General features: G+C 40.1%; 1 protein-coding gene across 1 annotated transcript; it reads right to left on the bottom strand.

Annotated features, from left to right (window-relative positions):
- Positions 1-1,577: 1,577 nt before the first annotated feature.
- CRNKL1 (crooked neck pre-mRNA splicing factor 1) lies at positions 1,578-15,970 on the bottom strand. Its single transcript, XM_072140630.1, has 14 exons — positions 15,776-15,970; positions 13,532-13,684; positions 13,177-13,268; positions 12,474-12,632; positions 12,226-12,392; positions 10,607-10,785; positions 8,259-8,429; positions 7,960-8,151; positions 7,818-7,877; positions 6,213-6,293; positions 3,989-4,228; positions 3,640-3,741; positions 2,378-2,626; positions 1,578-1,892 (listed from the first exon to the last, which is right to left on the bottom strand). Exons 1-14 carry the CDS (start codon positions 15,821-15,823, stop codon positions 1,719-1,721), a joined length of 2,067 nt encoding a protein of 688 aa, XP_071996731.1. The 5' UTR covers positions 15,824-15,970; the 3' UTR covers positions 1,578-1,718.
- Between the last annotated feature and the right edge of the window lie 6 nt (positions 15,971-15,976).

The raw sequence follows: 15,976 nt of genomic DNA, 5'->3' as shown, positions 1-15,976 counted from the left end.
GTGACAGTTCCATGCCCAGGTTGGGAGCCCTCTTCGCTACACAGTTGATTTTTTCAGGTAATATTAAATAATAATATCAGCAAAAAAAGTGAAGAACTCACACAGAGAAATTATCCGAAGTGGATGATACACAGAGCTAGAAATATTGTGGATAAAATACCTAGACACAATCTGCTAGAAGAAAAGAATAACAAAAAACATACACATCAATATCCAAGCATTACCTTTTCCACAAGCTACAGTTTACAATATCGTGACATCACACGCATTATACATAAACATTTACCGATTTTATATACTGATGACAATTTAGTCAAAGTATTACCTGAAAAAATCAACTGTGTAGCGAAGAGGGCTCCCACCCTGGGCATGGGACTGTCACCCAGTCTCTATATGTCTCACACCACATCTAGTGAGAATTGGTTACAAACTAAGGGTTTTTATAAATGCGGACATAGAAAATGCACATGTTGTCGATATGCATCCCCTAGCAAGACTTTCCAATCTATACATGCACAATCAGTGCATAATATAACAGGGTTTATCAATTGCAATACGTCATTTGTTATATATATGATCACCTGCAAAACATGCCAACTGCAATATATAGGCTGCACGTCTTGTCCTCTGAAAGTAAGGATACGCAGACATATCTCAGATGCTAGTAAGAAGGATGCAGTAAATACATATATGGTTTCCCGTCACTTCCTTAATGTGCATAATGGTGATTGCTCCGATCTATCAGTTGTCGCTATTGAAAGAGTTAAACGTCCGAGAAGAGGTGGAGATCACAGATAGAAACTTCTAAACAGAGAGACCTTCTGGATCTTCACTCTTCAAACAAGAGTTCCGCATGGTTTAAATAAACGGCAGGATGTTATATATCAGTATTGATTCAGCAAAAGGCTACTCAGTTTTGTATACTTGTTTAGAGTTTTATCACTCACCTGTGCTTGAATATTTTAACATGTCTCAACCCCCATGCCTTGTGGAGTTGAATCACATGACCCTGGGCAGACAGGGATAAAAGCTGACTGCAATCAGTGTGGTGGTAGCCATGAATAAGGAAAGCTATTTCCGAAACATGTAGGCAAGAAGTGGTCTCCCCGCTACCCTGTGTAATGTATTAACTTTTTTCACATTGCTTTACAAGCTGTTTTTAGCCGTGATTATTAAAGAATTGGATTTTACCCCACGTGGCATCTTAATGGAAGCTGGATTGAATGTTTTTGTGTATTACATCACTTTAGTATATAACTCGCTGTATTATAGGGGAAATCCAAAATGTTGCCTTTCCTAGATCTAACAGATTGTAGAATGGTTCAACAACATCAACACTAACAGTATTGGTGCTAAAGTTGGCCAGCAAACTGGTAGTACAGAAATATGATGCAAGGACTCCCAGTCCTGCGCAATTTGTTCAGTCCATGTGATCTGATCTGCACAGACAGAGTACATCCATGTGCAAGTAGCCTCAGAAAGATAGATGCTGTGGATGTGCACATTATATTTAAGAAGGAAATTTTTTTCATGTTGCTTATTAATCCCTTAATTAATGTGACGAAATCTCTCACTCCTTATTTCAAATATTTTATTTTCACATGGGTCCAGATCTGAACTGCTCAATATCAAATTATTCTGGTCTGAAATATGTACAAGGTAATACAAAGGGCGGTAAAAAAAAAAGCAAAAATGGCCACGTCCTACACCTGTGTGTGTCAGGAAGAGCTCTCATCAATGTCTTTATCAGGATCTTGCTCGTCGTCATCCTCATCATCGTCTTTCTGCTGCTTCTTCCAGAGTTTGGCCATGGCCAGCAGTTTAAGGTTGGGCTGATTAGCGGCATCTTCGGGAAATATATAGTCATAGTATTCCTCCCATCCAGCATCAGACTAGTGAAAAAAAGGACACATCACAATTACCAATATGAGCTGCTGAGACTTCACCTGTATCTACATTAAGCAGGCGGTGAGGCAGGGTGGGGCACGCCCACTAGTCCCCTCTACCAGCTCTGTATCAGGTGCTGGAAAAGGACACAGGTGGGCATGCGAGGCCACCCAGAAGCTGTTGACGCGCACCTTCTGTCCTGCTGTAAACAGGGGCGCCGGAGCAGATGAGTACAGCTTTATTTATTTAAAATGCACTCGAGGCCGCCTGTTGTGTGCACTTTGCTTCATACTGTTGCAACATAACTGTGTGAAACACAGCAATAAATGTGGCACAAACTAAGAACACCCAACGAGCACCCACCAACACCCAACGAGCACCCACCAACACCCAATAATATATCTGGGCCAATAAGTGCACATGGCCTAAATGTTGATCAGGCAATGGTGGTAAAAATGTAACTTTGGAAACAAGTGAATACAAGTCTTACCCCATCTTCTGCTTGGAGTTTTCTCCTTTTCTTCACCCTCTCTGGCATGAGTTTCGCCACCCTCTGTTGTGCGGACTCAGAACCAAGCTCATGTTCAAAGCTCCTCCAGGACTCGAGTAACATCAGCCGCTCTTCCTTCTCCTCACAATTCCTCAGCGTCTTATTTGCTTCCTCATAGATCTGCCGGCATTTCGCCAAAGTGTCTTCGCTGCCAGCAGACAACTCAAATTGGGCAAAGCTTATCCAGACCTAGAAAACAAAGCAGCAATTGTTGAATTACTTGCAGGTTGCCATTGCATATAAACCTCCCAGGGAGGCACAATCCCATTTACACTTATGCAATGCCTCCTGGTCTATAAAATGTATAAAACACAAACTCATAATAAAAAACATAATTTCCATCAAAATGCCTTCATCTTTTGGCCTCATGTGAAGCGTTTTGACATTTCTGTCCCTGCCTCGTGGCCTGCAGGACTAGAAACACCTCTGTTCTAGTATTTGAAAAATGTTTTCACATAAAAGAATGGAAAACAGAGTTAAAAATTTTTCTTTTCCCCCATTGAAAGCCAGAATTGTCAGGTTTTACCTAAGCGTGCATTCCAAAAATTTATTTTGAATTACTCTGAAGCAAATTTATTGCTGAAATAAATAGAGCAAGTCAACTTTGTTATACACTTCATTTAAGGAAATCTGCTGTCAGATCCCGTGAGAACTATTCACTAGACCCCAGCTGGTGGTAAGAACAATTTAGTTTACTTAGCAAAGAAATAAAGTTAGTTTTCTAATGAAGCCAAAGTGCTCTGGAGGACATAAACAGAGACCCTCTGAACTCTGAGGGTCATGTAACAGCCAAAGCCCCCATAGTTTTGAGGGGCTCTGGTGCCGCAGGGACTATTTGTAAAGGAAGCGCGACAAAAAACTGATTCACACAAACTGCTCGAATAAAGAAGAAAGGCAGAGGAAAAAGAAGGACACAGGAACCGATTTCTTGCAGTAGTTCACAAAATTTACAATCAACTGCACTGTTCATTTATTTAAAAAACAAACAAAAAAAAAAACAGCTTAGATCTGCTTTACATGAGTTTTAGCTCATCAATCTACTATCCACAGGAGAAGTGTTATTCATTGGATTACTGGGGTCCACAGTACATAAGCTCTCAACTCTACTGTTGTCTCTATCTACATTACATGCAACACTCCATTCAAAGTAATAATGGACACAGAATGCAGAGACCAATGATTAGACAGAGTTTCGTGAATACCTTGACGTGCTGCGTTCTCTGTAGAAGTCTCCTGTACAGATTTCTTGTCTTGTCAAATTCTTCTTGTTCGATTTCAAAATCAATATAGGATTTCCAGAGAACCTGAATGTGTGAGATCATCAAGACATCATCAACTGATCACAGCTACCGTTACACAGAGAGGTGTTCTGTCATGTTCTGCCTGCCCCAGTCATATATTTAGCCACGTGCTAGGTCACATTTCCTTTGCGCCACTATTGATAAATCTGCCTCCCTGATTAATGGCCATATTATAATTAGCTGGCATAGAGAGTCAAATTTCGGAGCCTTTTCCAAGCTTTATGCATAGGAAATAAAGATAGTGACTTACTTCGGGCATATCAAGTCGCGGTTGTCCAATAGCCAACTCATATACAGCGCGGGCTCTTTCAGTGTCACCCAGAATGGTTTCCAGTTCTGCAAACTTAATCCACGTGGTGCAGTTTTCTGGAGCAAATTCCAGGAACTTCTCATACAGTTTCCTACATCGGTCAAATTCTCGAAGCTGAAGCTCCAATTCTATGTAACCTTTAAAAAGTTTGTGTTTCGGAGATTTTCCAATAGAAGTGCCCTACGTAAAAGAGATTGGGGGGAGGGGGGCGGTTGTCAGATACACATCATATGTATACAAAACTTAAAGTCATTTAAAAGGCAAGACTCCAGCCAAAAGCTCTCTTTGGTGTATTTTGTATTGTGAGCCAAAACCGGGTGAGGTAACTATGCAGAGCTAAGGAGTTGCACCTGGTTTTGGCTCACAGTGAGGGTGCGGCTACACGTGGCGTTTAATGCACCCTTTTCAAAACGCATTGCAACAGCTGAAGAGAGATTTGCCTAATAAAACAGCTGTTAACAATTGCATTTACAAATCGCAATTGTTAATAGTGTTAACATTGTAATGAGCCCAAAGGGCTCCTGAGGGTGTTAACTGAGCCCCTCCATGCTGTAGATACAGAGGCTGTTACACTCCCCAAACTGGGTGCTGAAACCTTCTCTGCTGCACTGATATAACACAAGGCAACGGAAGGTGGGAGAAAGTGCTGAGGGAGCAGGTGGAGGAGGCAAGACATGCTCCTGTAAAGTGTAACAGCATGTGAAGCTGCAGCATGGAGGGGTTCTGGTAACACCCCAGGAGCCCTAACGCCTCATTAGCATACACAAATACCCATATGATATTAAAGCATTATATAGACCCAAGAAAGGTAGAAAGGGTTGTCAATGGCCTCTCACTGCACCATCCAACCAATGACCATTGTTTGCAGCTTTACACCCTCCCTTTTCCAGGCTACTATTGGTATCCACCGGTAACATTATATGTAGTTTCCCCGATTCTCTTTTAATAATGTTACTCTCCACACTTGCATTACCAAAAATAAGAAAACCTAAACCACAATTCTGACTGTACGTGGCTGTAGAATCTACGGATTAGACATTAGCACACAGGAGCAGCCGCCTCCATATGTTACTACATACACACGACAGGTGCTGAGTAAGTAGGTCAAGTGTTTGCTTACATCTGGGAATGTACAGGGCGGCATACCAGACCAGTGTATGAGGAGCAGGGGTTGTCTCCTGCCCCTGGCTATGTGCGTGAATGACAACAACACACGGAAGAAACTTTCTAAAATCATTGGAAAACAATTCTTGGAAACATGCTTTTTTTTTTCTTTGTATTAACCCAACAACACAATCATGTGCGAGGAAACGACCCTAGAAAAGGCACTGAAAGGTAACGTGCAAATAAAGACCTTGGTTACATGATGCACCCGTTTTAATAATTTCTCCCCATAGCTGGAATCATGTGAGCTGCAGATAAAGTCAGTTAAAGAAATATGTGGGAAGTGGATCTTTATCTCCAGAACCACAAGCCCGCTACAACCTGAAAGATGAGATTCTTATCTTTAAACATGAAACCATGGTTCTATGTACCGTAAAACTGAAGATAGGAGAGTCGAGAAGTGACATTCCCACTACGGCACTAAACTTTACTCATCTCAGGAAAGAATGACTCTTCCCTGCTCGTTTTCACGTGACTTTTGTTTCCTATATATGAAGTCTATAGAGGTAAAATCTGGTGACATTTTCCATTTAAAGAGAAGTGCTTAGGTTGATTTGGGACATAAAACCAACCACAGGTTTTAAGGGACCTGTGGTCCTAAGGGACCTGTGGTTTAGTTTCCCAAATAACCCTGTGAGTGTCCACTATGAGGCCAGTTTAAAAAAAAAAATAAAAAATAAAAGTATGATAAGGCACTTTGGACTCATCTCTGCTGCTCATTGCAATGATTCAATGTATCTGGAGTACTACACCCCAATTTCATTGCACAAGCACCGTACTTATAGCATATGTGCAGTGAAGCCGGGGTGTACTATGGCAGCTTCATTGTGTCACTGTGCAGGCACCAGGAGCTCTAGACAGAGGTAAGTGTAACATTTTCATTTTTAATGGGCATGAACTGCACTAAACTAAGACCTTTGGGTGATTTGGTCCCCATAATCATACTGACAGGTTCCCTTTAAACATAAAATCACACACAGCCACAGTTACTATAACTCACCAATGCTTTTCGCGCAAGATGAAGATTCTTTTGTCTAATTTCGAACTGTGCATACATTAACCACATTTTGGCAAATGTGAACTAAAAAAGAAGAAAAAGACAAGAAAAACCACATGAAACAATAACATTTTTACATAAAGGAAGTGTCTGAAAAAAACAATCCTAATTGACCACAAGGGGGCTTATTGGGTCCCAATGGGTATTTCTTTGACTGCCTCATATAACATGTCAGAGATCTGTTCCCTCTCATCTTTTCCTTCTTACAGGTATCATAGTAAAAGAGGTTAGAAAAAGGCATCAGTCCATCTTATACATTATATTGTGTTGATCTAGAATAAGACAAAAACCCTGCAAGGCTGATGCTAATTGGCCCAGGGAGGGAAAAATTCATTCCTGACCCCTAATTTAGCGGTCAGAATAACTTCCTCGATCAACAAAAACTACTATCAAAAAGTTCTATTCCCATACAATGTTATATTATTGCTCTCTAGAAAGGCATCCAGGCCCCTCTTGAACATGTTAAATTCAGAAAACCCCCCAGTGTGAAAGATTTAAGGAGTCCAGTTACACGGGCCTACATCTCCAACACATGCATACAGCTATCTATATATTAGCCATCCATTCTGAAGTCTAAGCCCCCTGGCAACAAGGGAGTTTGGTCCAACAACGTTGCTCCTGCAGGATTAGACCGAACCTAGAATCAATAAACGGACATGCGGGGTTCAGTTATTCTTGGTTGTTGGTCCAGTAAATCCCAAAAAAGCATGGAAGAGGTTTGTCAGCCCAACACTCTACCATAACTCCGTTCACACTCCGGTTTCCCACCAGTCAGGTGTAATACTACATGTGTTACATTGTGTATTTTATCGCTCTGGTCATACTGTGCTTATTTTGGAGCCAATGCTGATAGCATCTCAACAGTAGCGTGTTTAGTGTTCGTCGTTCTAAAATTCACTTGTATTTGTTGAACTTGCATGATCTGCTTTTATCCATCTTTATTATTTTATCTTTATTATTTTCTTCATGTGCGCTATTCTTTTTTTCGCTCATTTTCCACTCCCTACCTTTAAAAATCTAACTTTTTCATTTTTCAGTGTACAGCGCTGTGTGAGGTCTTATTTTGTGTGTAACAAATTTAACTTCTCAGTGGCGTTATTTATTATTCCATGCTGTGTACAGGGAAACTGGAAAAAAATTCCAAATGGGGTGAAATTGTTGAAAAAAACCGCAGTGGATAGAAATCTGTCCATGGTCTGTGATGGGTGCACAGATGCACGAGCGATTAGTATCACACAGCTCTGGTTACTCTCTGTGATAATAACGGCTCCTGCACCTGCCTGTCCATCACATGACCATGGACTGTTGTCTGTCCCCTGGAAGTAAACATAGAACTTTCTATAGAAGGACAGCAAGCAGAGATCTAAAAAACTGAGTAATTGATAAAGAAAGTATATAGGAAAATTATATAATTTTTCATTACACAAACAATATCAATTATTTTCTTAAAGTGGACAACCCATTTAAATGATGTTATTTTCTTTTGTATCCAACTTTTTTCATACCACTAGGCACTGAAATATAATACTGAAAATCCACACACGTTACCTTTTTGTGAGGTATTAGCTCTAAACAAGCCTGATATACTTGTCTGGTCCTTTCTGGATCCTGTGAATAAATAAGAAAATGGTTGAACTCATGAAGTACTGGATGGGCACGCTCCCTGAAGCTGCATTACCCATCTATATACCTTTTCCTCCAGCTCCTCATACAAGGCATAATTTATCCATAGGTAGATATATCTCTTCCAGTGCCTCTTCTCTTTAGTGGGTGGCACATTGGCGATTGCCCGTTCATACACTTCTCGGACAGTGTCAGCATCGGTGTCACTTTCCACCAACCGCAAGTAGTCAAACCAGGCATCATAATTATGGGGATTGGCCTTTTTAGAAGGAAATGACAAATTATAAGGTAGAATATTACAACTTAATAGAAGCACAAGAAGTCTCATGACACAAGAGAAGGGAGAAACCTTAGGTCTTTACTCACTTTGACTTCTTCCTCGTATTGAAACCTCCTCTTATTCACAATGATATCTTCAATCCCTCTCCGGTCTCCATACTTCTTCTCAAATATAGTATAGTTTTTGAAGAGCTCTTGGGCTTGCTGCTTTGGGATTCTGTCCAGGGCATATTTATATATGACGCGTACCCTCTCTGACTGGATAATACAGATAAAATAACTAAAATAAGAAACTAGTTATGTCACTTATAAATTACCGAGAATAAAAACAGATTACTCACCACAAGCTTCCCCTATCTAGATTTATAAATGGAAGAGACAAAATTTCTAAAGTGTAGAGAACACCTCATGTAGAACACTCAGAAGACTATTATACAATGTATAAGGTCTTCTATTTATTGGACTACACTAATAGTTAGTGTTCTACATCTTGTTGCCATTTTTAATACAATGCTTAAAGTATTGTTTAATATTTCAAGGCTTGATTCATCTGCAGTAACATAATGGAAAGATATCCTTTTATATGCTCTGTCTGTAGAAGTGGTAGAAAATAAACTAAAACATCACATAACTAAACCGTTAAACTATTAAAAGAGTGGTTACAGGGGTCTCCCTGTCAGAGTAATAGCAGGGAATATGACAACCAAGTACGGCTTCATTCACTATTTTATTCCATTTCTACCATTGCCAAACTCTCTAATAACAGATTATATACTGCCACCTTGTGGTCCACAGTAATACTGCACTTAGCAAAATTGAAGGAAATCAGCCAGGTGAAAAAACACAAAAACACCTACAAATACTCACCTCTGCTCCTCTTCATCTTGAGCCTGGTGCTGTACGTCACTATTGTCAACACTTATAATTAGCTGCACAGAGCATAAGGACTAGATACCTGGCACTCTGCACTGCTAATTATGCATGCCCCCGCACCTCCCTCTCCCATGCTGAGAGCGTGAATTAATACCTCTAGCGTGACGTCACCTCTCTCTTCCAGTGTGTATAATTAGCAGCCCGGAGCACCGGACATCTTGGCTCTGGGCTGAAAATTATAAGTTTCTTTTCTAGGTGATCAAGACTAGCGTCGGACAGCGCCGGGATCAAGATGAAGAGAGACGTGAGTATTTCTAGGTGTTTTTTTTTTTTAAACTGGTTAATTTCCTTTAAATAACTACACACAAATGTAAAACATTTTTGCTACAAAAAGCTGGGAGTAATATATAACCACGAAAGGAGTAATCCCTTACTTTGCCAATGTTCTCCTGGACACCTACTGTTCTGGTTATCAGCGCCATGAGACATGACTTGTTCACACGCAATCCGTGTCTCTGCCTACGCTGAATTCAAGCTTATCTGCACACATTGCAAATTTTAAGTATGGATTTTGTTGCAGAAAATCTGCATTGTAATACAGTAGTATTAAAGTTAATGTGATTTGAAAAAAGTAATGTATGCACATGTTTTCGGCAAATAAATTGTTTGATAAAAATTTTAAAAAAATGATCCTGTCACTTTTCTTGTGCGTCCTCGCAGATTTTTGCATGAGTTTTTTTTACATTGAAGTCTGCATCTAATCTCCACCAAATTTGTTCAGGTAAAACAAAATTGGCAAAAAGCATGTGCAAAATTCACATAAAAACTTGCACAAAAAGCAAAACACTAAATAGACAAATCCCCATGAAATCTGGAGGATAAAAACCATGCGCATTGCATGCAGATTTTCATGCTGATTTTCCGCATGACAATCCACATATCCACATTGTGTGCAAACAGCCTTAAAGTGAATGTGATTTGGAAAAAAGGCAATGCGTTATCTTTCCACGCCTAAATTGTTCCATGCTGAAAATAAAATAATGATCATGTCTCTTTTCTTGGGTGTCCTTGCAGATTTTTTGAATGCATTTTTTTATACATTGTAGTTTGCGGGAGAATGACATTCCACAGTAATCTGCATCAATACTACATTATGATGTGGATTTGGTGCAGTTTTTTTTTTGCTTGAAATGATGTCAGGTAAGGTGATAAAAAATAGGTACAAAGAAACCGTATGCAGTAAATCTGCATATAAACCTGCATAAAAAAAACGCACTTCACAACCCAAAACGCACATAAAAACGTCTTTCATGCAGATTTTCCACTTGACAATCCGTCACGTGTGAAGATAACCTAAAAGGTATTACCAATTTAACTCTACAGTCAGTGAATGGCTACTGCCATCCCTGGAGCCTCCACACCAGTGATGGTGTAAAGGTAAACGTGTAAAAGGGAGTGAAATGGCATCTGAAGTACAGGACCATTGCAATGTGCATAAGCCTGAATAAAAACATGCAGTATTACTGAAAAATGTCATTGGAAAAATTAGATTAGAAACTTACCTCTTTTTGATTCTCCTCAAATTTGGCAAACGCAACATACAGATTCTCATCCATGTGATCCTCCCCAAAAAACTCCACAGCGCGCTCATATACCTTTCTTCCATGAGCAATGTAACCGTGCTTCTCCTCAAACCGAGCGTACTTAATCCAGTTTTTGACATCAGGGTGTACAATGACAAGTGCACATTTGTTAAGGGAAAAAAGGCACAGGCAGAAAACATTGGGGGAAAGAACAAGAAACATATTTTCTTAAATAAACTTACCCTGCAAATGAATAATAAAGAGGATGAATAACTCCTGAAAAAAATAAAAGCAGCAACTGAACAGAGGGCGGCTCTGTTCTCTTTGTAGGCTTGATGTGCCAAGTGCCATGTTATTTCTTATCCACAAGATATGGAAAAACAAGCTCCCTGGGGAGGGTCCAACTGCTAGAGCCCCTATCGATCGCCTGAATGGACCCCCAAGCAATCTAGAGAACATGGATCCCAGTCTAACACATTGATGGAGTAGCATGTTGAGAATGGGTTCTGCTGCTCCGGGCACCATCTATGTAAGTGCAAGAGATATCAGGAGATACAATTGTACAGAGAGTCAGGATGTGCGTCAATCCACGCACAAGACCCTCAGCAATCAGCTTATTAACCCTTCTCCTGTGGATTGGGGATAACATGCAAACTTAGTACAAGTCCTTTAAGGTTGCACCACACAGAAGGGGATATGGTGCCAAGAAACTTTTTGGAGGAGTCGCATGACGTAGGATATGATGTTATACCACTTAACACTTGACATATGAGAAGTTTATGTAAAACAATAGACTTTTCTCATAAAGCAATGAAAAAGGACTCTGCTTAAAGTGGGACTAAACTCTTAACAGAACCGCAAAAATTGACAGTGTAGATGAAAATAGAACACTTTGTAAATCACTTTATTCTACTTCTTGTACGCACACTGGCAGCTCGTAGATAAGAAGATAATACAGTTTATAATTATTTAACCCTTTACAGTTCCTGGATAGTCAGATCTCTTTCAAGGGCTTGTCCAGTCATAGCAAATTAAGCCCTAACCACTGATGGTGATGGTCTCAGTGATGGGACCCCCATGGATCTTGAGAAAAGGGGCACGCTGTACCCCTGTCATAGTTTTAGATGATTAGAGCAGCTGGTCGCCTATGCACGAGCTGCTCTATTCATCTCTGTGGAGCTGCTGAAGATTACTGTGGACGGTACTCGGCAATCTCTGTCAGCGCCATAGAGATAAACACAGCAGCTGCCACATGCATCTTCGGCGCAACAGGGGTACAAGTGACTCCCCGTTCTTGACATCCATGGGGGTTCCATCACTGAACCCCCACACCGATCAGAAAGTCCTCTGGATAGGACCTGACGGGCTATGACTGAAAAAAACACTTTAAAAAGCTGAATTATCAAGTGAAATATCATCTATGTAATGAGTTGATCTCCTATTCTCCTCCATCTACTACGTATGAACTTGAGAAGGCTTACAGATACACTGCTCAAAAACAGGCTATCCTCCCAAAGCGGCGTTTTTTTGTGGTAGGTACCAGACATGCTAAACACTAGTTTTAAATGCTATAAAGATTTTAGCACCGGAAAGGATATATCGTTCATATATGGAGCGCGCTCTGTCCACTTCTTTGTAACGAAGCTCAAAATTGATGTACGAATGCCAAGCTTGTTCTTCAGGCTGCCACTCCATCCAGCGTTCAAACACTTGCCGTGTCCCTGCCACATTTCCCAGCATCTCCTCCATGTAGGTGTATTTATACCTTCAAATAAGATGTAGTACACTTAGGTTTTGTGCCAAACACCTGCCAAGCAATGTTACTGTACAGGATTAGATGGCTTACCAGAACTGGTTGACTCTGGGAAGAATGGTGATCGCTCTATCCCAGATGTTACGTGCATGGTTAACCTGGCGATTCTTCATCTCCATCTCTGCATACTTGAGCCATAATGTAATGTTTCTGTGATCCACATCTAAGGCGCGTTCGTATATAGATCTTGCTCTAAGGAGACGAGAAAGTAAAGATGAGATTGCAACCATCCTACTGAATACCAGTGCTCACAATCAGGTCACTCACTACATAAGGGGATAACACAACCATTTCTTATGGTTGCTATATAAATATGTAATTACACACAAAAAAGTATGGAAATTTGGAAAAAGGAACAATTTCAGGAAAAAGTTTCAGTAACATAAGGGGCAGTTTAATGGAATACAATTAACTAGACAGGATACGGTGCTTCCCAGTACATGGCATGTTATAATAAATAACATCACAGGAAAGTAAAATTTGTTACGCACAAAATAAGCCCTTACACAGCTCTGTACACGGAAAAATGAAAAAGTTATGGATTTTGTAAGGTGGAGAGCAAGAAATTAGCAAAAAAACCCTGCGTCCTTAAGGGGTTACTAAAATATTAGTATATAGAAATAAGTTGTCTTTTTTCGTATGATAGCAAGACATGGTTGGGATCCCGTTGCTTTACGATTGGAATACCCTTCTGACCTCATGGAGCCTCAGCAGTGACGCCATTACGTGTACCTACCTTTGAACCTCTTTTAGACTTTCCTCCCATTGTGCATACTTTATCCAGTTACTTATGACAGTTCTGTTTTTTCTTATGTTGTCTTCAAAGGTCTAAAAGTAAATACATTACAAATATCAATGCTGCTGCATAAATAAATACAAACATATTAGAGAGCTCAAATCTTAGGGAGCCACATGGGTAAAAGTGGACCCAGTGGGACCCTCACCAAGAACAGGGCTTCTATGGGGGACTGATAGAGTATTGCACTCAGCTATATCGGTCAGTCCCATAAAAGTGAACGGAGCAGTGGTCACACATGCGCTACCACTCAATATAAATTCAGAGCTCGCAGAGATAAGCTCACAGCACTCACCTTTCTCTTCCGTAACTTGTAGTCATTAAGTTCCTCATTATCTGTGATCTTCTGCTTGGGTGGAGGTGGCAGTAACTCAAGTTCTCTCTCCTTGGCTTCTCTTAGCAGCTGCTCCGCTGTTATCTGCACTTCAGCTGGGGCTTTATTTTTTACCTTTGAAGACAAATGAAGTGTTAGCAGTAGGACAAGTTGCACAATATTTCTGATGATGGTGACATCAGGATTACAGTCACAGATGTGGACTGTCCACATATTCTGGGCTATACACGGGTAACTATCACATTTCAGATGGCATATTTGGTATGTGTTTTCATTTACATTTCATTTAGGGAAATATGCAACCTTTTTTATTCAAATAATAAAGTAGACACCCACCCTGTATGTTTTTTGGTGCTTTTCACTATATGGGATGGGGCATCAGGGGACTTTTATTCTTTTTCTAATCATTTTTTTATTAGCACTTATTTTTTTTAAACATTTTTTGACTCTTATTTTGTCCCGATGTGGGACATGAACAAGTGATCATTTGATTAGTACATTAGTATTGCAGTATATTATCCACAGGAAGTAAACAATTAAGCTTCCTACAAAATGACAGCAAGCAGAGATCTATAAAAACGTGAGTAATTGGTACACAAAGTACATTGGAAAATTTTATAACTCTTTATTACACAAACATTATCGATTATCTGCTGAAACTGGACAAGCCCTTTAACTCCCAAAGCCACTTTTCACCTTCCTGACATGGCCCATTTTTTAAAATCTGCCCTGTGTCGGAACGCATTAACATATCCAAGTGATTTTTAAATTGTTTTCTTGTGACACTTTGTACTTCTTGTTAGTTGAAACAACACGTATGTAAGTATGGCATGTTTTGCCTTTATTTCTTAAAAAAAAAAGGATATCTGGTGAAAATTTGGAAAAATTCTTGATTTTTGACTTCTACTTTTTCCATACAGTCATAACAGCAAAAAACTTGATAACTAACATTAACCGAATGTCTGGTTTATGTGAACATGTTTTTTTATGCATCCTCTCATTTTTGTAGGATGTTATGGGGTTTTGAACTTGTGCAATTTCTCATATTTCCATTAAAAAACACAAAATTAGCTATTGAGGGACCTGCTCAGATTTCAAGTCACTTTAAGAGGCCTAAATAAAAGTAAAACCCCATAAATTACTCAATTATAGAAACTGCACACCTTAAAATATGTAAAATAACTTTCATTAAGTATGTTTACCCTTTAATTGTTTTACATGGGGATAAAAAATTGTGTGCAATTTTGAATTATTTTTTTTTTTAGCTAATTTAATGTGTTTTTCAAAAAATGTACAAATTCTCAGTGGATAAAATGCCAAAACGCTCCACAAAGTTTGATACACAATTGCGCCAATACCCCAAATGTGGTGGTAACCCGCTCTATGGGCACACGACAGGGCATTTAAGGGAAGCTGCACCATTCAGAGCAGATTATGCATTGTCCCTTTATAACGGCTATAAAATCTTTATTTTTTTTGGCAATTTGGACATATAAGGGCTTATTTTTTGCGACATTAGATGCACTTTACAATCACTTCATTTTAGTTGGTGATTAGCTTGTTGAGATTTTACATAACGTTTTTGATCCTAAGGGAACCTATAACACTTTTGTGAACTGAGCCTTAGTGCTATTCTAGAACAGCCCAGTCATCAGGCGTCTTGTAATAGCTAAAGGGTAATCACCGACCGATTATCAGAACAGATCGCCTTCCTATGGTGTTGTTTGGGGTGTTTATTTGCTAGAGAACAGACTGTCCAAATTTGCAGCATATTTTCGGCAGTGAATTGTGTGCAGGATAATAGTTTCCTGAACAATGTGATCACATACAGGCTGAAGGAATAGTGTGCAGGATAATAGTTTCCTGATCAATGTGATCACATACAGGCTGAAGGAATAGTGTGCAGGATAATAGTTTCCTGATCAATGTGATCACATACAGGCTGAAGGAATAGTGTGCAGGATAATAGTTTCCTGATCAATGTGATCACATACAGGCTGCAGGAATAGTGTGCAGATCTCTCCCTGGCATTGTGTGACCCCATGTATTACAGGGTCTTATCTATGATAGCCCCCACACTCCCCATATGAATGGAGGCAGATGAGCACAGCTCTAGGCTATCCCCCTGTACACATGTCACCCACATGCTGGGTGCCTGGCACTGCTGGGGGCACGCACCACTACCTCACTTCTCACTGTACACACCTTGGCCACTTTAGGGATCCTCTGCTTCCCTGCCGCCGTGGAAGCCATGGTGCCCGCTGCTCTAATCACCCCACAGCGCACAGAACCTCCGAGCACACACGGAAACGTCACGCATTCACGTCCACCCCAACGCGGTGACGTCAGTTCGTACGACTACTGCGTCTACCAATCATCCTCTCCCCAACGCTAGAGGCAAAAGTG

This window comes from Engystomops pustulosus, chromosome 3 (assembly GCF_040894005.1).
Source record: "Engystomops pustulosus chromosome 3, aEngPut4.maternal, whole genome shotgun sequence".
Lineage (NCBI taxonomy): Eukaryota > Metazoa > Chordata > Amphibia > Anura > Leptodactylidae > Engystomops > Engystomops pustulosus.
Note: the sequence above shows the minus strand (reverse complement) of the source record. Positions and strands in the feature narration are given on the sequence as shown.